Source organism: Schistocerca nitens, chromosome 1 (assembly GCF_023898315.1).
Source record: "Schistocerca nitens isolate TAMUIC-IGC-003100 chromosome 1, iqSchNite1.1, whole genome shotgun sequence".
Lineage (NCBI taxonomy): Eukaryota > Metazoa > Arthropoda > Insecta > Orthoptera > Acrididae > Schistocerca > Schistocerca nitens.
In genome coordinates, this window is record NC_064614.1 from 1183019136 (window position 1) to 1183041808 (window position 22673).

The 22673-nt window shown below is 41.5% G+C and overlaps 1 protein-coding gene across 1 annotated transcript in view; it reads left to right on the forward strand.

Moving 5' to 3' along the window:
* The window catches only part of LOC126200705 (kinesin-like protein Klp98A), a 391643-nt gene that overhangs the window by 330836 nt on the left and 38134 nt on the right, over window positions 1-22673 (forward strand). The window contains exons 17-21 of the mRNA XM_049936729.1: window positions 832-951; window positions 1120-1208; window positions 5895-6144; window positions 18572-18718; window positions 18837-18958. Of these exons, the coding sequence (XP_049792686.1) occupies window positions 832-951; window positions 1120-1208; window positions 5895-6144; window positions 18572-18718; window positions 18837-18958 (728 nt within the window). The remainder of the gene's footprint in view (window positions 1-831; window positions 952-1119; window positions 1209-5894; window positions 6145-18571; window positions 18719-18836; window positions 18959-22673) is intronic.

A 22673-nucleotide genomic window follows, 5' to 3' on the forward strand; every position in this document is an offset into this window, starting at 1 on the left:
CCCAGTAAACTGAAATTGGCATTGCTCCCTCCCTACAACTGACTATACAGGCTCATTCTATTTCTTGTCACTTTGAAGTGTTACATCTCAATTTTAATTGCTGTAACTGTGTTAAGATGCACATCACTAATGCTGTATTCGAACATTACAGGATTGTTTTTCCTACTTATATGCATTAACTTACATTTTCCCACATACAGATCAAGCTGCCATTCATCACACCAATTGTAAATTCTAACCAAGTCATCCTGTATCCTCCTACAGCCAGTCGAAGGTGACACTTTCCTAGACATGACAGCATCATCAGCAAGCAGTCACAGACTGCTGCTCACTACTGCTTAACTGTCATGCAGTAATAGGAAGAAAAATTTATGAAAATAAACGCACTGATTATGTGGATGATTTCTATATGTTTTTTGAGTCAGTGTGTTAAAAATTATGTCTTGTCCAAAAAACCAGTACTTGGATTGTATAATTTGATGTTCATATGTTTTCCAACTTTTGATTATTACTTTTCATGTTATGACATGTACTGCAGCCACCTTTGCACCAATTCATTACTTTACAAACAATTGTTTTTAGTTAAAAACATGTCAAATGAAAATTATATTACCACAGTGCGAAATTATTTACCAGTAATGATGCGTACTGAATGTCCCAATAACTGTTTTTGTGATGTACCAGTCTTTTATGATTTCATCATTTTTTTTTAAAAAAATGGTTTTTTCTGCAAGTATTAATATGTATTGAATTTGGTGTATAGGAAATTTCAAAGAAGTCAATGTAATGATTGATTTATTAATGAAGATTGTATGTTTTTTACGTGTACAGCACCAGGAATTGGGCACTCTTGAAGCAGAACTACAGAAAAGACTGCAGGCAATGAGTGAACACCATTCTAGAGTTGAATCTATTAACAATGAGCTTCAAGAAATGTGCTCAAAGATGCAGGTTTGTTCAACTTTACTATATGATCTGAAGTTAACGTTGCCTATCATTTTATGTTCCATAAAACTTTTAATTCGTAAAATTTTAATATAATGTAAAATTGAGGTATTTCCAGATGTAAGTAGCTCAAGGATATTTCAAAACATTTCCTTATTTTCTCTTTCCTTCAAGGGAGGATCAAAAGAATTTGAAAAAATGAAGACATGTTTGGCCCAAAGAACACAGGAGCAGTTACAAGAGATAATGCTACGGAAACAGTCGTAAGTTATGACATACTTCTTAATGTGTGCAGAGTTTGTTCTGTGTGCATTATACATCTTCATCAGTTCACAAAATTTTCTATTTCTTTTGCGCTGTGTTTTAAAAACTTTATAACTGAACAATCTTTTGGGTTTTAATTTCATCTATTAGACAGGTTAATAATGGTTCCAGCATGAATTAAGGCATTCTGAAGAAATACAGTCTATGTAAATACCAGCTATTCACGTGTTCAGTAATAAATCTAATGGTGTGAGAAGATATGTTACTCTAAGATATTCATTTTGTCAAGGGACTTAAGATGTACATCCTTCTTCTTTCTGGAACCTAGTATATTTATTAAAGAAAGGCTATAATCTTAGTGAAGCCCAGGGATGATGAATAGGAACAGCATTTCACAAACAACCAAATTTAAAAACTTGGATTTCAAAGAGGAGTGGTGGTTCCAGGGACAGCATCCACTCTCCTTCTGACCTATAATTCTGTCCGAGTGGTGCAGGCTCAGCATTTGGTTGCTGGGTATGGGTTTGGCAATCCCGGGTTCCTGAGCTGGGGACTGATAAGCGCCATCGGTCCTCCATTACTGTAAGCTCCGGGCATGGTTCAGCAACCACCATGCAGTGCAACGGTGGAATGTTGTATGTTTCGGAGAACAGGCACTTCGGCTACACTGCCTGGACCATGAGTAAGGTACACACCTCTATAATAAAACCACTCAGCCTTAAGGTGTGCTACTTGCTGATGAGATGAATGGCTGTTGAGGTAAAACAGTCTCCAGCGGGCAACCTGTAGGGCGCCTGCTGTCCCCCTGTTGTATAAGGCTTGATCAGGCATGCAGGGCTCTGCCTGGGTCGACAGTTGTTTCCCTAGCATCTCGTAGAATCCCTCTGGAATGGTCTCATCAAACTACTACAAACTGCTACTACTGGTGGGACGGGTGTACTGTCACGTAGTACCCACATCGGCTCGTCAAAGAGAGCTCGATTGGTCGGTCCTCCCAAAAAGTCTCAGAACCATAGTAACAGGTCATTAGTGTGCCATAACACTTTCATTGTAATCAAGTGAACAGGGGGAACCTGGGAAGCTCTACTCTTTATATATTCATGAGGCATTTGAAGGTATTGCTGGCTCTTCAAAAAGTGTCAGACAACTTTGTAATGGAACACTTCTAGTTGAAACTCCTAATTCAAACCAAGTATCTAAGCTTCTGGGATTACCCAGTCGAGGCTAAGTTGCATAACACCCTTAACGTTAGTAACGGCGTGGTTACCTGCTCCGATATAATGGAGGTGGACCCCACAGAGTTACATGAAGAATGGAAAAATATGGGTGTCATGGAGTGTAGACTATATGTGGGGAGTCAGTGGCAAATTGGAAAAATCTGCAACGTTTATTCTAACATTTAGTACTCCAGAATTATCTGAACATATCCTCACTAGCTTTATCTGTCTTAAGGTTCACCCGTTTGTTCCTAACGCAATGCGATGCTTCCAATGCCAGAGATTTGGCCATACCACTATGGGATGTAATGGAAGGGCTACATGTGGCAATTGTGGAGGCTCAGCTCATGAATCAGAAATTCTTGTACACTTCCTCTAAAATTTGTAAACTGCTCCAGGGATCATCCAGTGTGGAGCAGAAAGTGTGAGGTTTACAAAGAGGAAAGGAAAATTCATGAGTTGAAAGTCTAGAGATGCATACCCTATTGTGAAGCTAAAAAGCTTTCAAAGCTGTGCAACCTCTGGTTTTTGCTACTTCTTTTGCATCAGCCCTTAACACACCAATCGCCAAGTGTGATGCCTCCACACAAACTCAGACCACAGATCCAAGTATGAGCACATGCACTTGTCAGTGTACCTGTAGGGGAAACACTACACTTGAAACAGAAGTCATTCAGAAGCCTTAGGCAATGGGATTACGAGCTAAGCCATATACCACTGCCCATCATCAGAAGCCTACTAAACTGTCCCCTCAACCCAAGCAACTGCCTCTTTCCATAAGTAAAGAAATACGTCCTTTGAAAAGTATTTCCAAGTTGAAGAAAGTGGTAGTTAAACCTTCAGATCAGTGAGCTTTCTCCCTCTCTGATGTGAACTATGCTCTTGAGGATACGGACTTCCAGTCAGAAGAACCAGAGAGCCAGGGACTGGCAAACATTCCCCCTGACCTCCCAGGTAAAACATCGCCTCCAAGGGAGAAAGAAAGGAACAACCTTCAGTCAACAATGGCTTCCACAGGGACTTCCATGTAGCAGTGGAATTTAGTGACTATCGCTCACATTTAGAATAATTACAGCTCCTGGTTGAGGAGAAACCGTTCTGCATCTGCGTACAAGAAACGTATCTTAAAGTCACCAACACACTAGCATTACGGGGTCACCACCCCTACAGGAAGGACAATATTACCGGAGACATGGCTAAAGGTGGAGTGGCTGTTTTCATTGATGACAGATGCCACCCTTCTCCTTTCTCTCTTACCATGACTTTACAAGCATTTGCTGTGAAAGTTTTAGCTCCACAGTGTGTTCTTTGTATCTTCCACCTATCTATGATTTGGATGCAGATGCACAGACAGAACTCTCCAGGCAATCCCACGTCCATTCCTCCTTGTGGGGGACTCCAGTGCACACAATGTGCAATGGGGCTCACCTAATAGTTGCTCCAGGGGTCGTATGATCGAGCGACTTGTCCATTCTTAGAATGTCTGCCTTCTGAACGCGGGTCAGACTACACACTTTTCCACAGCTACAGGGTCTTTTTCAACCACTGACCTTTGTTTCTGTTCCCCAACTATAGCAGACTCAGTTCAGTGAGAAGTGGCTACAGATATATATTCTAGTGACCACTTCCCAGTGTGGATCCATCTGCCGAGTAGGACGGTGGCTGACAGGAGACCACAAAGATGGCTGATGCAAAGGGCAAATTGGTTGCCGACAGTCAACAGGCTGTTTATGAACAAGATGATGTGCACAGGAGATGGTGGCCCATATCACTTGTGAGATCCAATGTGCTGCTGCAGAGTCCATCCCCCGATCCAGTAACCACCTCAGACGATGGCCTGTACATTGGTGGAATGACAACGGCCGATTGGCAACCAGGGCCAGATGAACAGCTCTGTAGAACTTCAAACACCGTCCTACTACAGAAAACCTTTATGCCTTCAGATCTGTGAGAGCACATGTGAGGCGATTGACAAAAGAACAGAAGATGGCTTCCTGGAATGAATTCATGACTTCCATCAATCGGTCCAGTTCCACTGCGCGAGTTTGGGACTCAATGAGGCAGATGTCAGGCAAGGGCAATACAAATCCCCTCAAGGCCTTGTCAAGTAATAGGGTCTTGATGGACATGCCAGAAGATATGGCTCAGGGTTTAGCTGAACACTTTTTTACTGTCACTATGACATCCGGACAAGCTCCTGCTTTTCAGGTGTTCTGTAGGACTGTGGAGATGAGTAAGCTCTCACATAATGAGGAAGTATACAACCTTCTGTTCTCAATTTGGGAAATGGAATCAGCTTTATCTGCAGCCAGAGACACTGCTCCAGGACCTGATAAGATCCATTGCTTCATCATTTGTGCCATGAAGTGAAAAGATAGCTCCTCTCTTACTTCAACCAGATCTGGTTTGATGGACAGTACCCCATGACTTGGAAGGAGGCAATATTAATTCCATTCTGGAAACCAGGCAAGGATTGTAGTGCCCCCTAACAGTTACTGGAGTGTGGCCCTTACCAGTTGTATGGGTAAGACTCTTGAACAAGTGGTCAACCACCACCTCGTCTGGCTGCTCAAATCCTGAGGTCACCTGAACTGCTCCCAGTGGAGTTTTAGGTGTTACCGTTCCACCATTTTTAGGGTAAGAGCTGTATTAGAAATGCCATTAGATAAAGAATCAGAAACTGTTTCAACTAAAGTTACTAAATACCCCGACTTTGCTATACTACACAATAATGTTCAGTCACTCACAGATGAAATTTCCATGTTGGAAGCACTACTCCAGTATGCACTAAATGATTATGAAAAATATCGGTCTTTCATTATTAACCTTCCTGAGCTCTCATACATTTGAAAATATAACATTAAGATGACTCACGAGATAATGAAAATGGATAAAAAGTAAATTAATATAATTTTTTAAAATATGTGTTATGTTTTATACTTTTTATGAACATTTCAAATTTTAGAATAATTGACAATGCAACAGAAACTGCTTGCAGTGCATGCTAGTAGTCTGAAGATGATCAGTGACTGATCAAAACCCAATATGGCATTGTGAAATACTCATGTGAGTGTGACAAAATAATTCAGAAAAGCATAAGAACATGTCACACTTAAAATTACAACCAGCATGCCATTTTAAAAATAAATATTTTTAGGACTCTTCATTTGGTAACATAAACAGTTACTAGCACTTGTTCAGTGTACTGCAAGGTCTCCCCCCCACCCCACCCTCCCCCTTGTCCCCCTCCAAGATACTCAATGTTAGTATCATTCACGTAACAGTCTTGAGGTCTTCATTCAGGGATACAGGGATATTGTGTATTTAAACCACATGTGCATTGACCTCCATATAGCTCAGTAGAGAAAAATATGATACTGAGTGTGCATCCAGTGTTGATGGCGCATAATACTTTCAAATATCAATTCCCTAATATAATACCTTTGTCTCTGTTGTACATTTATGCAGATTATCACTGGATCTGAAAAGGGCCACAGTAGTCTCTCCATCTATACCTTCTACTGAAGAGACAGTGCTACCCACATTGTCAAGCTCAGTAGGCACTGGAGACACATTTCACACAGCAACTTCACCATGCTCAGAGAAGAATGACAATGAGTACCAGCCAGTCAGCAACAACTCCACCAGCTCTTTTGAGCATGTGTCCCCACTAACTGAGTGTCGTGCAAGCCCATATCACAACAACAAGTTGAACAAAGTAAGTGAATTTAGATCTGAATTATCAATACAGTGAACAACATGATGTCTCTCCTTTGTCCCTGATTGTACTTGTAATTAACATATGTGGTGCATAAATTCAATGTCATATAAAAGTCTTCATAATCTAGATTATTTATTTGGAATAATGATGTATACTGTAAGTGATTGGTTTCCTAGCATAAACAGTAACAAAAAAAATTGCAGAGAAAAGATGTTTATATTTATTTCTAGTATTGAATGGAAGTAAGTGTACTGCAATACTCATGACTTATTATTATTATTATTATTATTATTATTATTATTATTATTATTAACACTTGCACATTAATGCGACACTTTATTTCTAAAAAGGAAAGAAACATAACTTCTCGTTATGGAGTAGCTTGATGTGCTTCTTGTGCTTCCTACATGCAATTACATTTATACACTATTACTACTTGTAGAATGCAGGCTAACTTATTGCTCAGTACTAATGCTTTCAAAGTCTGTGACTGAACTGGGGCCGACTAGCGATGGGCAGCTGCTCTGCAGCTACTCTGTCTTGCTGAAGATGTGGAACTGCCTGCTCTCTCCATTGGTGTGTGGATTGGTGCCTTCTTGATACCGTTTCACAGTACCGCGCTGTTAGACGGGCAAACTCCCCCCCATATCCTCGCCGTTGCATGTAGGGAGCCATCTCACAACAGAGGGGGGAGGGCCAGGAGGCAGGAAATGGGGTGTGGCGTGAGGAAATGGGACCGAAGCCGAGCCCCGGCTGCACACCAACATCTGTCCTGTGCTCCAAGAGGAATGTCGGTCAGAAAACACCCAAAAAGGTGCCCACCCTCTTCCTGAGACAGTCTGACAAAAATGGAGAGGATGGCGATGACGATGATGCCAGGTCCACAACGGGTGCCGAGGCAAGTGCTGGGAAGTTGAGCTTTTGCAGTGGCGATGGCGATAGGTCCAGCTCCACTGGCAGTGCCGAAATGGACCGTGGGGGTGGCCGCATGATTCCTGTAGGATGCAAATGTGTGGACAGAAAATTTGTGGAAGAATCTCGCAATCGATGAGCACAAATCTGTTTCTGGGGGTGGCACAGCAACTGAATACACGCAAGCACACAAATTTCGAAGAACTGTTCTTCTCTGCCAGTGCCTAGTGTGACCAAAAGCTCTGAAAAGAAAAGAATTATTACGCGCAAAGCAATACTTATGGAGCATGGAGGGGGGGGGGGGGGGGGAGCTGTGCACTGCAGTGATTTGAGCAACTGGAGCAACGTGTGGTGGTGCTGGCCATGTAGAAGCCACCAGCAATGGACAGTCGTGGGGCTGGGTGCGGTACACTGTGAGGAAGAGCAGCAGTGCCTGCTCTCGTCGTGTGGGAGGCTCGTAGTTTGTTCATCTGTTGCTTGAACATACGCACAAATTGTTCGGCTTCTCCATTTGACTGAGGATGAAATGGTGCTCTGGTAAGGTGAGTAAAACCATTGGCTGTACAAGACTGTTCAAAGTCCTGAGCCATAAACTGTTTTCCATTGTCTGCAACCAACTCTTGAGGCAAACCTTCCAAGCAAAAAATATGACAAAGCCTGAATGGTACTGCACAGCACAGTCGAGTTCACGGGCACTGCAAATGGATATTTGCTAAAACAGTCCACAACAATAGGCCAACAAGTGTTCCAAAAGGGACAGACACAATCAATATGCACTCGTTACCACAGCGATTGAGACTTTGGCCGAGCTGAAAATGTCTGTTGCAGGGCCGATAGAGTTTCAGCACAACCACGGCGCTGTGACGTCATCTGTTCAATGTGAGCATCCGTGCCTGGTCAAGTATAGTGCTGACGTAATGCTTGTGCATACGATTCCCCAATGTCCTCAGTGGGGTAATCGCAGCACATATTTTTGCAACACTTTAGGAAGAAGCACTTGCAATTGTCCAGTCATTTTACAATAAAAACACACCATGCTGGATGGGGAGGCGAAGCTGATGAGCAAAATATCAGTGCTCAAAAGAATTCTGAATGTTTTTCACTAAACGAGGCCAAGCAGTATGGATGTAGTGCAAAAAAAAGGTTCAAGTTAGGGTCTGCTTCTGACTAGCCTGTGTAGGATCAATAACACCATTATCCTGCCAGTGTAAAAGTGCAGCATCTTGCGCATCGATCTGGCAACAACATGTGGCAGTAGCATTGAATTCAGAATCGGGACCAACAAGAAGCCAAGGAAGATCATCTGCATTTGAATGCTTTGACATGGGCTGGTACTGTATTTCATACTGATACTTTGACGAGAACAAAGCCCAATGTTGCAGCTTCTGAATTGTGTGTGGCAGAACAGGTTTGAACAAATGAAACAAAAACTGAAGTGGCGTATGGTCTAGGCAAGACTTCCGACCAAACATATAATGGTGAAACTTCTTCATACCATTAATAATAGCAATTAGGGAACAGTTACATTGAATCTTGGACAGTAACTTGAACATGAAAGATATCGGCCTGACCTGTGAGCCAAGTCTGTGTGAGAACACAGCTCCAAACTCGTACAAAGACGCATCCACTCCCAAAATCACAGACTGAGCAGGATCAAAATATCAAAATGAACAAGGCATGTGTTACTCAGAAAGGCATTTTTAAGTTTCTGGAATACATCCTGACACTCTTTGGTCTGAACGAAACACACATCCTTCCAGCACATTGCAACGGATCTGCAATCTGGGCTTCATTGGCTATAAACTGGATATAATATGTCATTAAACAATGGAAAATCCAGGACGGAATGTAAGAGTATTATGAAAAGGAAAGATGCTTCTCACCATTAGTGTGGTTTCAGTTGCCTGAGACTGCAGTCATGTGTGTGTTGCGTGCGTGTGCGTGTGCGCGCGACTTTGTGTGTGCATGTGTGTACGCGTAAACGTGTGTGTCTGTCTGTTGTTGACAAAGGCCTTAATGGCCGAAAGCTATAATTGTGAGAGTCTTTTCGTTGTGCCCATCTGCGACTCAGCATCTCCGCTGTATGGTAAGTAGCAACTTTCCTTCTCATAATGTTGTTATAATATGTCATTATAATATGTCTGCAATTCCATTATGTTCCACAAGGCAGGGAGGATCTGGATGGCCAGCAAATTTGGGTGAAGGGGTTGAATGCCTTGGGTATTAAGAACATGGGCCACGTACTGAATTTCAGTCTGAAAAAAAGTCACATTTGTCCAGGTGACACTTCAAACTTGCAGCTGGAAGTACTTGAAAAGCATACGAAGGCTGCTCATATGTTCCTCTGGTGTATGTCATGACACCACAACATCATCCAAGTAATTTGAACAGAATGGAACTTTTGCAATAAGCTGTTCTAACAAGGGAACCTCCCCATCGCACCCCCCTCAGATTTAGTTATAAGTTGGCACAGTGGATAGGACTTGAAAAACTGAACACAGATCAATCGAGAAAACAGGAAGAAGTTGTGTGGAACTATGAAAAAAAATAAGCAAAATATACAAACTGATTAGTCCATGCACAAGATAGGCAGCATCAAGGTTAGCATTACGTTAGGAGCGCCGTGGTCCCGTGGGTAGCGTGAGCAGCTCCGGTACGGAAGGTCCTTGGTTCAAGTCTTCCCTCAAGCGGAAAGTTTAATTTTTTTTATTTTCAGACAATTCATTTGTTGCAGTTTATGTGGCAAACTCGTATGCTTTCATCACTTTTTGGGGAGTGATTATCACATCCACAAGAAAACTTAAATCGGGCAAGGTAGAAGAATCTATTTACCCATTCGCAAAGTGTACAAGTTAGGTGGGTCGACAACATATTCCTGTCATGTGACACACATGCCGTATAGTATATATCAGATGTGTTTTCCTGTGGAGGAATCAGTTGACCCATGACCTTGCGATCAAATGTTTTCGGTTCCCATTGGAGAGGCACGTCCTTTCATCTACTAATCGCACGGTTTTGCGGTGTGGTCGCAACACAGACACTAAACTTATTACAGTGAACAGAGACGTCAGTGAATGAATGGACAGATCATAACTTTGCGAAAATAAAGAAAGAAAACTTTTCACTCGAGGGAAGACTTGAACCAAGGAACTCTCGTTCTGCAGCTGCTCACGCTAACCATGCGACCACGGCACTCCTGAGCTCATATTCTCCTTGATGCTGCCTATCTTGCACATGGACTACTCAGTTTGTATATTTTACTTATTTTCTTCATAGTTCCACATGACTTCTTCCTGTTTTCTCGATTGATCTGTGTTCAGTTTTTCAAGGCCTTTCCACTGTGCCAACTTATAACTAAATCTGAGGGGGGTGCAATGGGGAGGTTCCCTTGTAGGTAGTGTTGGAATATGTCAGTTGCGGAAGTACTACCAAAGGGCAAGCACAAAAACTTGAACAACCCTAAATGCGTGTTGACCACAAACATTTTTGAGACACCTCATCTAGGGGAATTTGCAAACACACATCACATAAGTCAGTTTTTGAAAAATATTGGCCTGCACCACGCCTGTCCACTAATTCCTCAGAGTTAGGTAAGGGATAAGTATCAGTTATTGTTTGTAAAAATCAAACAATGGAAAATCCAGGGTGGAATGTAACAATATTATGAGAAGGAAAATCGCTACTCACCACATAGTGGAGATGCTGAGTTGTGGATAGGCACAACAAAAAGATTTTCACACTTAAAAGCTTTCAGCCAATGGCCACGCACACACACACTCGCGCAAACACAACTAACACACGACTGCAGTATCAGGCAACTGAAACCACACTGTGAGCAGCAGTACCAGTGCATGATGGGAGTGGTGACTGGGTGGGGGAAGGAGGAGGCTGGGGTGGGGAGGGGAGGGGATGTATGGCGGGGATGGCAGACAGTGAAGTGCTGCAGGTTGGGCAGCAGGCAGGGGAGAGGTGGGGAGTGGGTGGAAGTAGCAGAAAAGGAAAGAAATAAAAAAAAATAAATAAAATAATAATAATAATAAAATAAATATAAAAAAGAAGACTGGGTGTGGCAGCAGAATGACGGATGTGTAGTGCTGTAATGGGAGCAGGGAAGGAGCTGGATGGGTGAGGACAGCAACCAACGGAAGTTGAGGTCAGGAGGGTTACTCTCCTTTTCCGCTACTTCCTCCTCCCCCCCTTCCCACCTCTCCCCTGCCTGCCGCCCAACCTGGAGCACTTCACTGTCCGCCATCCCCACCATACATCCCTCCCTATCACCACCCCAGCCTCCTCCTTTCCCCCACTCAGTTGCCTCTCCCATCATGCACTGGTGCTGCTGCTCGCAGTGTGGTTTCAGTTGCCTGAGATTACAGTTGTGTGTGTTAGTTGCAAATGCGAGTGCGCGCGTTTGTGTGTGTGTGTGTGTGTGTGTGTGTGTGTATTTATTGTTGACAAAGGCCATTGTCCAAAAGCTTTTAAGTGTGAAAATATTTTTGTTGTCCTATCCGCGACTCAGCATCTCTGCAATATAGTTAGTGTTTGTAGATTCACAGTGCATTTAAAGTCAACACAAAGACAAAGTCTTCTAGAAGGCTTTGGTAAATTACTAAGGGAGAAGGCCATTGACTAGCCTGTATAGGAGCAACAACACCATTATCCTGCCATTCCTGAAGTTCACTTGCAGCTTTGTCTCTAAGAGCATGAGGGACAGGATGCGCCTGAAAAAACTTAGTTTGTGCATTGTCCTTTATTGTAACATGTGCCACAAAATTATTTGCTCTGCCAAGCTCTTCAGAAAACAAATCAGGGAACTCCTCAATTGAATGAGTATCACTGTCTTTTGTGTTGAGGGCAGAAATAGAAAGTACAGTGTCCTGAATACAAAGACCATACAAATCAAAAGACTCTAAGCCAAAAATATTTTCACAGTCACATGAATGCAAAATAATAAATGTCACTGTTATGATGTGTAACTGGAATGTGGCAGGCAAATTACATGTTCCAAGCACTGGAATGTCCTGACCTTTATATGCAGTAAGGTGCATGCAAGATTTCGTCACCTGTGGGGAGCCTAACTGTTTGTAAGTGGCATGATTAAGCAATGTAACAGAAGCACCCATGTCTAACTGAAATCGCACACAGCATCTGGCAGTGATGAAGTTCACAAACAGTTCTTTTGACTGTCATTGCACAGCACTTGGGCAGGGTGAAAGCACATCCTGAAGTTGGGCACTACTAGTACTGGTAGCCAGTTTAAAAAAAAAAAAAAATGGTCACTGAGTGAGAAGGTGCTTCATGCCTTCAAGAACGAATGGGGGTAGAGATCTTTTTCTGTTGCAAGCACACTGACTGTACATGACCTGGCTTTCCACAAGGAAAGCAAGTCATATTGCGTGAAGGAAAATTTTACCTTTTATGCTTGGAAAAGCAATGGGACGTGATTTTACAGCAGACACATGCTTTGACACTTGTTTACTCTGTCCATGGCACAGTGGCCTTTTTGCGTGTGGTGGTCAGTCACAGGGCCGTACCTGTTTGTCAGTGTGCACTACACTGCAAGTGGGAGCTACTTCAAAGTTTTCCACGGCACTATCACACGAGACCTGATGTTCAATAATTTGTAACACTTGTTTCAATGTAGGATCAGAATGTTTGAGAATTTGTTGATGAATCCTACTGCCGGCCGGTGTGGCCGAGCGGTTCTAGGCGCTTCAGTCTGGAACCGCGCGACTGCTACGGTCGCAGGTTCAAATCCTGCCTCGGGCATGGATGTGTGTGATGTCCTTAGGTTAGTTAGGTTTAAGTAGTTCTAAGTTCTAGGGGACTGATGACCTCAGATGTTAAGTCCCATAGTGCTCAGAGCCATTTTGATGAATCCTACTGTATGGCACACTGCATGTAATTGCATCACAAGTCATTGTGTCACTGTAGTACTGTCCACAGCTACACCGAAAACAACACTTTCGTGTCAAGCCCTGAAGTTCAGTGACCCACTGACTGTATTTCTGTTCTGGAGTTTTCCGTAATTGAAAGAACTTGTAAAAAGCTGCAGCAGCAACCTGTACCTGATCCTTGTAATACTGAGTGAGGTTGGAAACTAAATCTTCAAAAACTAGCAACTCTGGCGTACTAGTTGGGAATAACTTCTGAGTGAGGCACTAAACTCCCGTCTGGCCATTGACAGGGAATAACAAAATTTCACAGTACCTTTAAATTGATGTGTATAACAGTAAGCACTGAAATGAGCGTACCACTTGTTCCATTCCTCTTGTTGTTTATTGAAAGTTCAGAACGGTGGAATGCATTGAGGTGGTGCCATGGATGTGGTTGGCTGTTGTGGCAGAGTTGATGCAGCAGCAGTTTGTGCATTAATGAGCTACTGGACTTCCATTATCAGCTGCGACATTTGACGGTTCTGAAACTGAATAAACTTCATTCGACCAAAGTCAGCTGCAACTGGAGCCGTACGCACAGGTGGTGGTGTAGGAGGTGGGTTAGAGGCCATTTTAATGAGAGGACTGCTGCAACAAAGTATAAGCAATGCAAATACGTAAATAGCAGAAGCGTTGTGGCTAGTCTGCAAGAAAGAATACAATTATTATCAATATTACCCTGAAAGAAAAGAGAGAAATATTAGTGACACACTGTGACGGAGCACCGAAGAGCAAAGGTAGCATTGGTTTCGGAATCCGTGGCTCCAGATGTTGTGACTGCTGCTGTGGGAGTCAGCACTGACTCAAACAAGGAAGAAGAGAAGTTGCGATGGTTGGTGGCAGGAATCCAAAGTGATATGTACAAAACACTTGCAGAATAGTGGAACACTTTATTTCTAAAAAGGAAAGAAACTTAGCTTAACTTCTCGTTATGAAGTGGCTTGATGTACTTCTTGTGCCTCCTACGTGCAATTACCTTGAGATACTATTACTACTCACAAAATGCTGGCTAAGTATTGTCTTCCTATTACTTGATACTGATGCCCTCAAAGTCTGTGACCAAACTGGGGCTGACCAGCAATCGGCATGTGGTTAAGTCAGTATTGACAGGGGGCGCTGAACTGTGTCTTGCTGGAAGTGTGGCACTGTCCACTCTTTCTATTGGTGCACAGGTCAGCACATTCTTGATACCTTTTTGTGGTGCTGCACTGGTCAGTGTGGAATTGATGCTTTAGGACTGCACACACTGCAGTACACTTACTACAATAAGTAAACAGTACTAAATATCACAGAAATTTATGTAGAGGTAAATTTGTATGGGAACATAAAGTACCATATGAAGATTGTGAAATATGCATAATTGACATTCGTGCTATCACCTGCTCTCTATGCTCTCCTGCTCTCTATGCTTACAAGCCTCTGTAGTCTGTTGTTGACTGGATGTGCATAGTGTACCTGGGTCATGTTACTGGAACATACAGTTCTGTTTTCAGATGATGTGCTAATAGAACAACTATTGGTACATTTGCTTTTCTTCTTCTTCTTCTTCTTCTTCTTCTTCTTTTTCTTTCTGTTTCAAGGAGTAGATTATTCACCTGCTCCAGTCACAGAGGAAAGAAGCCATTGTTTCCGTGGTCCCCCAAAGTCTCCTTTTACCATTTGGTACATATCTGCATCCTTGTCTTGTACTCTTAAGTCACCTTTTAGTGCGTGGAAGAGGGTACTTCACGTACCATTGTCATTTTCCGGTTCTAATTATGAATGATTTGTGGCAAGAAAGGTTGTTGGTAAACCTCCGGGTGAGCTCGGTTACCTCTAATTTTATATTTATGGTATTTTTGTGAGATGTACTTAGCAAGAAGCAGTATATTAATTAACAGATCCCAGACTGATGAGCAATATTCAAGTTATGCTCGAAAGAGGACTTTGTAAGTCCCTCCTTTGTGTATGGACTACATTTTTTTTGTATTCTCCCTCCTTGCATTCTGTTCAGGTGTAAGAGCCATCTTTCTTTATTGTTGTTGGTCATAATCTGTTTTAGAAACATTCAGTTTTCACCACACATAATTTTTAAATGTGTACAGTCTTGGACAGTCTTTCATGGATCTCAGGAGTCTCATTTCTGATCCCTGCATCTTCATGAGCTGTTTAGCACGTGTCAGCCAATTCTCTGAGCTGCAAAGCAAGACTGGCACAACTGTGACTTCATTCTTGTTTCTTTTCTTGTTTTCCTGTATGATGTTTTTGAGATTGTTCCATATATGGCCTGACACTTACCCAGTTTGTGATGGATATAAAAATCAATGCCATATAAGTTATATGAAAGCCAAGATATTAGAATGAAACACTTGCTCATTAGGTCTATTATCTCTTCATTTAACTTGAAATTTCTGTAATTTTACCATCACAGTAATTTCACAGTGTTTATGTGGGAAGAAGTCTGTTTACTCTTCTTTCAGTGGGAACTCTCAAAATTTTAACAGCAAGTTGTTACATGTCACACAGAAGATAGTTAAGCAAAGGAAAATCTGAGATGGAACAAGAACAATATAAAATAGGATACACTGCTATTCATAGATGAGGTGTTGTGTGGCAGACAGGTACATTCAAGTGAACTGTTGCATTGTTTGTCATTCTTCAGATGAAGTGTCCCAGCACACACGTGCGACACACACACACACACACACACACACACACACACACACACACACACACACATTGGGAACTGAGTTTGCTGAAGGAAAGTACTGACCAGCCTTTCTGCCACTTTGTAATTTGAACTGTAATTTGTGTTTTCTTACGTTAACTGTTTCCATTGTTAATCATATGTCACACAGTAATAACAATATCTCTTGTTTATTTTCATTGCATTACCAGTTTGTTTGTTTGTGTGTGTGTGTGTGTGTGTGTGTGTGTGTGTGTGTGTGTGTGTGTGTGTGTGTCTTTTTTTAAGAAGTAGTGTAGCTATAACTGTTGTGTCTCTGTCTAGATGCTGTTGTTGACATTTTTGCATCTATGCTGACAGCTTAATGTTTTTGTCGAGAGTAAGGGAGAGCCAGTCCTGACAAAACTCTACCATCTGGTGAGCAAGATGTATGAAACAGGCGAAATACCCTCAGACTTCAAGAAGAATATAATAATTCCAATCCCAAAGAAAGCAGGTGTTGACAGATGTGAGAATTACCGAACAATCAGTTTAATAAGCCACAGCTGCAAAATACTAACACGAATTCTTTACAGACGAATGGAAAAACTAGTAGAAGCCGACCTCGGGGAAGATCAGTTTGGATTCCGTAGAAATACTGGAATACGTGAGGCAATACTGACCTTACGACTTATCTTAGAAGAAAGATTAAGGAAAGGCAAACCTACGTTTCTAGCATTTGTAGACTTAGAGAAAGCTTTTGACAATGTTAACTGGAATACTCTCTTTCAAATTCTAAAGGTGGCAGGGGTAAAATACAGGGAGCGAAAGGCTATTTACAATTTGTAAAGAAACCAGATGGCAGTTATAACAGTCGAGGGACATGAAAGGGAAGCATTGGTTGGGAAGGGAGTAAGACAGGGTTGTAGCCTCTCCCCGATGTTATTCAATCTGTATATTGAGCAAGCAGTAAAGGAAACAAAAGAAAAATTCGGAGTAGGTATTAAAATCCATGGAGAAGAAATAAAAACTTTGAGGTTTGCCGATGACATTGTAATTCTGTCAGAGACAGCAAAGGACTTGGAAGAGCAGTTGAACGGAATGGATGGTGTCTTGAAGGGAGGATATAAGATGAACATCAACAAAAGCAAAACGAGGATAATGGAATGTAGTCGAATTAAGTCGGGTGATGTTGAGGGTATTAGATTAGGAAATGAGACACTTAAAGTAGTAAAGGAGTTTTGCTATTTGGGGAGCAAAATAACTGATAATGGTCAAAGTAGAGAGGATATAAAATGTAGACTGGCGATGGCAAGGAAAGCGTTTCTGAAGAAGAGAAATTTGTTAACATCGAGTATAGATTTAAGTGTCAGGAAGTCATTTCTGAAAGTATTTGTATGGAGTGTAGCCATGTATGGAAGTGAAACATGGACGGTAAATAGTTTGGACAAGAAGAGAATAGAAGCTTTCGAAATGTGGTGCTACAGAAGAATGCTGAAGATTAGATGGGTTGATCACATAACTAATGAGGAGGTACTGAATAGGATTGGGGAGAAGAGGAGTTTGTGGCACAACTTGACCAGAAGAAGGGATCGGTTGGTAGGACATGTTCTGAGGCATCAAGGGATCACCAATTTAGTATTGGAGGGCAGTGTGGAGGGTAAAAATCGTAGGGGGAGACCAAGAGATGAATACACTAAGCAGATTCAGAAGGATGTAGGTTGCAGTAGGTACTGGGAGATGAGAAGCTTGCACAGGATAGAGTAGCATGGAGAGCTGCATCAAACCAGTCTCAGGACTGAAGACCACAACAACAACAAGGGAAACTTAAAAAATACTACTAAATCGAGTGAATACACTATTTAGCTCAGACTTGGGGGTAAAATAAAGATGAAGTTGTAGAAAATGTGGTGTAACACATCACCTTGGAGAAAGTGATGTATTACCCAATTTCTATCTAAAAGACAAATGATGTTTATTAGTTAAGTAATGAGTTTAGAAACAATTACAGTTTGAAGTTTATTCTTACTTGTACATGAACACAGCTTTGAATGGATGGAGTGTGTCTGCAAGGCGAGATGACGATAGCAGCTTTATTGCACTTCGCAGAGGTTTATTCCATGCTGCCATATCCTGGCTTGGAAATGTCCTGCGCACCATGGGAAAGCAAGTACTGTGACAATTGGAGTGATGTCATGGGAGACAGTTGAGTGAGGATTGGCTTTTTAAATTTCAAACATCTTACAGAATAAATGTCAAACTGAGATGTATGTTGTTATAACGCAATGAAGTGATTCCATGTTGTAAAGGAAGGATCAGTATATTAATAATTTATGAAGAAGTGCTTTCTGTTCTTTAGTAGAGAGTTGGAGATTAAGAAAACCTTACAGCTTCCAGCACAGGAAAAGTTGATGAGATGAGGAAGTCCAAAGCGTAGAAGGAACATTGAATCAAGAAGCAACAGTTCAGAATATAAAATTAGCAGCAATCATAATCAAAATATACGCATGTCATAATATTGATCTAGGGATCAGTTCTAAAGGAGACTAAATGCTTGGTGACAGTCGAAATGGGACATGTTAATAAAATTAATAGAATTATTATTTTATCTAACAAGCAAGAATACACAAGGAAGATATCCAGAATTAGTGTGGTACAGTTCTAGAAAATAAAACTTTGGTGACATCAGATATTGACATTAAACTGTGGAGAGAGCTCATGAAATTGCATATCTGTTCCGTAACTTTGTCTGGAAATGGAACTTAAACTGAGAGTCTGCTTACCATACCAGATGGTTATTTAGATTCAGTCACAAACCTAATTTTCAGGCCATTTTAATATCAATGGACCATAGTTACGTGTTAATTTGTTAATTAGTATTTACTGATAATTGGAAGTGAACTAATGACTTAGTGTATGTTTTTGTTGTTTCCAGAATGGTATAAATTCCGTCTCACATGGCATAGGGGCTGTGCAGATGATGCAACAGTTGTGTGAACGGATGGGACAGCAAAAGATGCTCATTATCAGAACACTGGAGGGTGAAAACTGCAGCAAGTCTGAGCTGAATCAGCAGATCGCAGTATGTACCCAGAATACACAGTTTGGCTGACTTGTGATACTGTTTTAGTATTGTATAGCTTATATTTTGTGTATGTTTGCATTTAAATGGCTAAAATATGTATTTTTCATTGTTGTAGGTATTGCAGGAACTGAAGCGGCAATATGTTAAACTAGAAATGGCTCTGGAGCATCAAACCCAGGGAGACATCACAGTTAGCAGTGATGAGTCTGAAGATCTGTCAACATCAGCTGATGACGGGTTTGTACAATCTTGTACATGTATATCAGTAAATGCCAAACAACAAAAAAACATAAGTAATGTTGAGCAGACTTCAAAAAATTATTAAATGGCAGCTCTAGTTTCAAAACGCATTTCTTTCATAATGCATACATGTACACATGCAGAAGTGGTCATGAACACTCTCTCTCTCTCTCTCTCTCTCTCTCTCTCTCTCTCTCTCACTCTGTTGTGTGTGTGTGTGTGTGTGTGTGTGTGTGTGTGTGTGTGCGTGTGCGTGTGCGCGCGCTACATATTGTGTGTTATGCAGATGTTTAAAGAAAAGATAACAGCATTAGCATTTTTTCACATTGTTTGCATTACATTTCATTTGACAGTGGCCATTCATACTGGTGGAGAGCTGACTGGTAGTCATATCAATTTAGAAAGCTGAGCAATGGTTGCAGCAGAGCTGATATATGACATAGCTGGTTTCGCAGGTAGTTCAGTTTCTGATGGGTTAGCATAAACCTGTGATAGGTCTGGAATAGGAAGTTCAGGGTGGGTCGATTGGGCACATCTTGCACCTGCATCTTTGCCCTATGTCAATGGGTTAGGATTGTGAGTGGCGTAGGTATGGACTAGGATGTTGTGGAGGTTGAGTGGAGGTTGAGTGGGTGACAGAACACTACTTAACAAGAGATGGAAATGATCTTGGGTAGGGTGTCCATAATTTCAGGGCATAATGATAGATAATCAAAATCCAGACATAGGATGTGGGGGTGGTGGGAGGATTTTGGGGGTGTGTGGATATGGCACAAGAAATCTGCTTGCCGTCTAGGTCTCTGGGATAGTGCCTGGCCATGATGGCCTTTGTGAAAAATTCAGCATTCTGGATAGGGGAGCACCTGTCACTGCAATTTGCCATTCCCAGGTGCCCAGGCTGTATGGGAAGGGTTTTTTGGTGTGGAAGGGATGACATCTGCTTTAATGTGGGTAGAGGTGCAGATGAAGTCATCAGAGAGGAGGAGGTGCAGAAGAGAACTAAGTGAAGTGGATAAGTGGATGGGAAAGAAGGTTCTGAGGTTGTAAAAGTATGAGGATAGGATATTCTGGCTCTGAGTTAGATCATTAACGTATGTCACCAATGAACCTGAACCAGGCTAGAGGTTTGGGGTTTTGGGATGCTAAGAAGTTTTCCTCTAGACAGCTCATAAACAGACTGGCACAGGTGGGTGCCATTCAGGTGTCCATGGCTGTGCCATGAATTTCTTTTATTTCTTCCCTTCAAAGGAGAAATAGTTGTGCATTAGGATATAATTAGTAAGATGTGTGAGGAATAAGGTAGTGGGTTTGGTGTCTGAAGGACACTGGGAGACAATGTTCAGTGGGGGCAAGACCATGGGCGTGGAGGATTTTGGTGTATAGTGAAGTCGTGTCAACAGTGACGAATAGAGATCTAGGACATAAAGGGGTGGGTATGGTGGAGAGTAGGTGAAGGAAATGGTTGGTATCTTTGTTGCGGGGAAAGGGGGGGGGGTAGATTTTGAGTGCTAAGTTGGAAGTGTTGGGTTGGTCAGTGGGGGCTGAAATTCTTGCAGTGTGAGTGCAATAACCAGCTACAACAGGGCATCCAGGGTTGTTGGGTTTTTGGATTCTGGGGAGCATGTAGGTGAGCGTGCAAGGTGCCACCAGTTGGTGGCAATCCTTTTAGCTAAAGCCATGTAATCCCAACACTGAACCCTGCCTCTCCCAATTTACACCACCACCCAACCATGATCCTAGCCCCTGTTAACTTTCCAGGGATTCCTTACCTCCAACTTGGTCTGAACATCCTTCCCCATATCCCTTCCTAAGAACACCAACATTTCAACAGAAGAAAGGCCTATCGTACAGATCCTGACCGCATCATGCTACTTGCAGACAAAAGTTCCACCACTGTCAATAAGAATTGCAGTGACTACCTGGTGGAACAGGCCTCCGGCAGTTGTCACCTCCACCTATAAACTTGGCCAGAGTGATCTGACCCAGGAGTCAAAATAACCTACAATCCCTACTTGAAGCCTTAGGCCCTTGCCTGAACATTTCCTCTGAATATTTTTCTCACTTCACTTGTATGGCACCCCTTACACCCACCTTCCATGGGTCCACGAGAACAGACACACATATATAATTAAGGCATGTCTGGTCAATGGTCCTTTCAGTGCAGATGCACACCTTGCTCTAACTCTTTTGGAAATCAGCAGAACGCCACAAGCAATGACGATAATGGCCAATGACACTATGTCAGTAGTGTGTGGATAAGTTAGGGTAGTCCCTGAAGTTGTGATGAGCGCCATATCTGGATGGCTTTGTGGTCAGAGCATCTGTCTAGTGAAATTTTAAACTGGTATGAAGTGGTCAGAAGAAAGGGAGAAAAAACATAGTGAACAGATCAAAGAATACTGAAAGAAAAGAACAGAGCAACAGACAAGGAGTAGAAATCTGCCAGTCCCAGTCATCCATGGTTGACCCATTCCAGAATAGGGAAGGCAGTGGGGGACAATTAACAAAGAAAGGGTATTTGTTTCAAACAAGAGCTAACAGAAAAATTATAGAAATGATGAAAATCATCTGTAAATGTCTCAAAGAGAATGTTAGAAGGAATAATGAATATTTGATAAGAGAAACAATTGAAACAATGAGAGTACGAAGAAAACCAAACAGAAACTTATGAAGATCAACCAGAAAGTAAGTTCCAGTGACAAAAAAAAATCAAAAACATCAGTATGTAAGAAATATTTATTTCATGTTTTGCAGAGATTTCCGCAAGATAGTCACCATTGTTATTTAACATTTATAATCCTGATGCGCCAACACTTGTATGCCTCTGGGGTAGGTGTCTGCCATCAGCATCTATATCTTATTGTGATTGTCGGAATGTTTTCCTACCAGAAAAAGCACCAGGACAATGGACAGATGAAAATCCCTTAGTGCAAGATCAGGGCTGTAGGGTGAGTAGTTGAAGATCTCTCACCCAACATAATTTTCTTTATATATATATATATATATATATATATATATATATATATATATATATATATATATATAAAGATGATGAGACTTACCAAACAAAAGCTCTGGCAGGTCGATAGACACACAAACAAACACAAACATACACTGTTATATATATATATATATATATATATATATATATATATATATGTTTGTGTGTCTATGATGTGTGTCTATGATGAGACTTACCAAACAAAAGCGCTGGCAGGTCGATAGACACACAAACAAACACAAACATACACTGTTATATATATTTGTGTTTGTTTGTGTGTCTATCGACCTGCCAGCGCTTTTGTTTGGTAAGTCTCATCATCTTTCTTTATATATATATATATAAAGAAAATTATGTTGGGTGAGAGATCTTCAACTACTCACCCTACAGCCCTGATCTTGCACTAAGGGATTTTCATCTGTCCATTGTCCTGGTGCTTTTTCTGGTAGGAAAACATTCCGACAATCACAATAAGATATAGATGCTGATGGCAGACACCTACCCCAGAGGCATACAAGTGTTGGCGCATCAGGATTATAAATGTTAAATAACAATGGTGACTATATATATATATATATATATATATATATATATATATATATATATATATATATTGTTATAATAGAGGGAAACATTCCACGTAGGAAAAATATATCTAAAAACAAAGATGATGTGACTTACCAAATGAAAGTGCTGGCAGGTCGACAGACA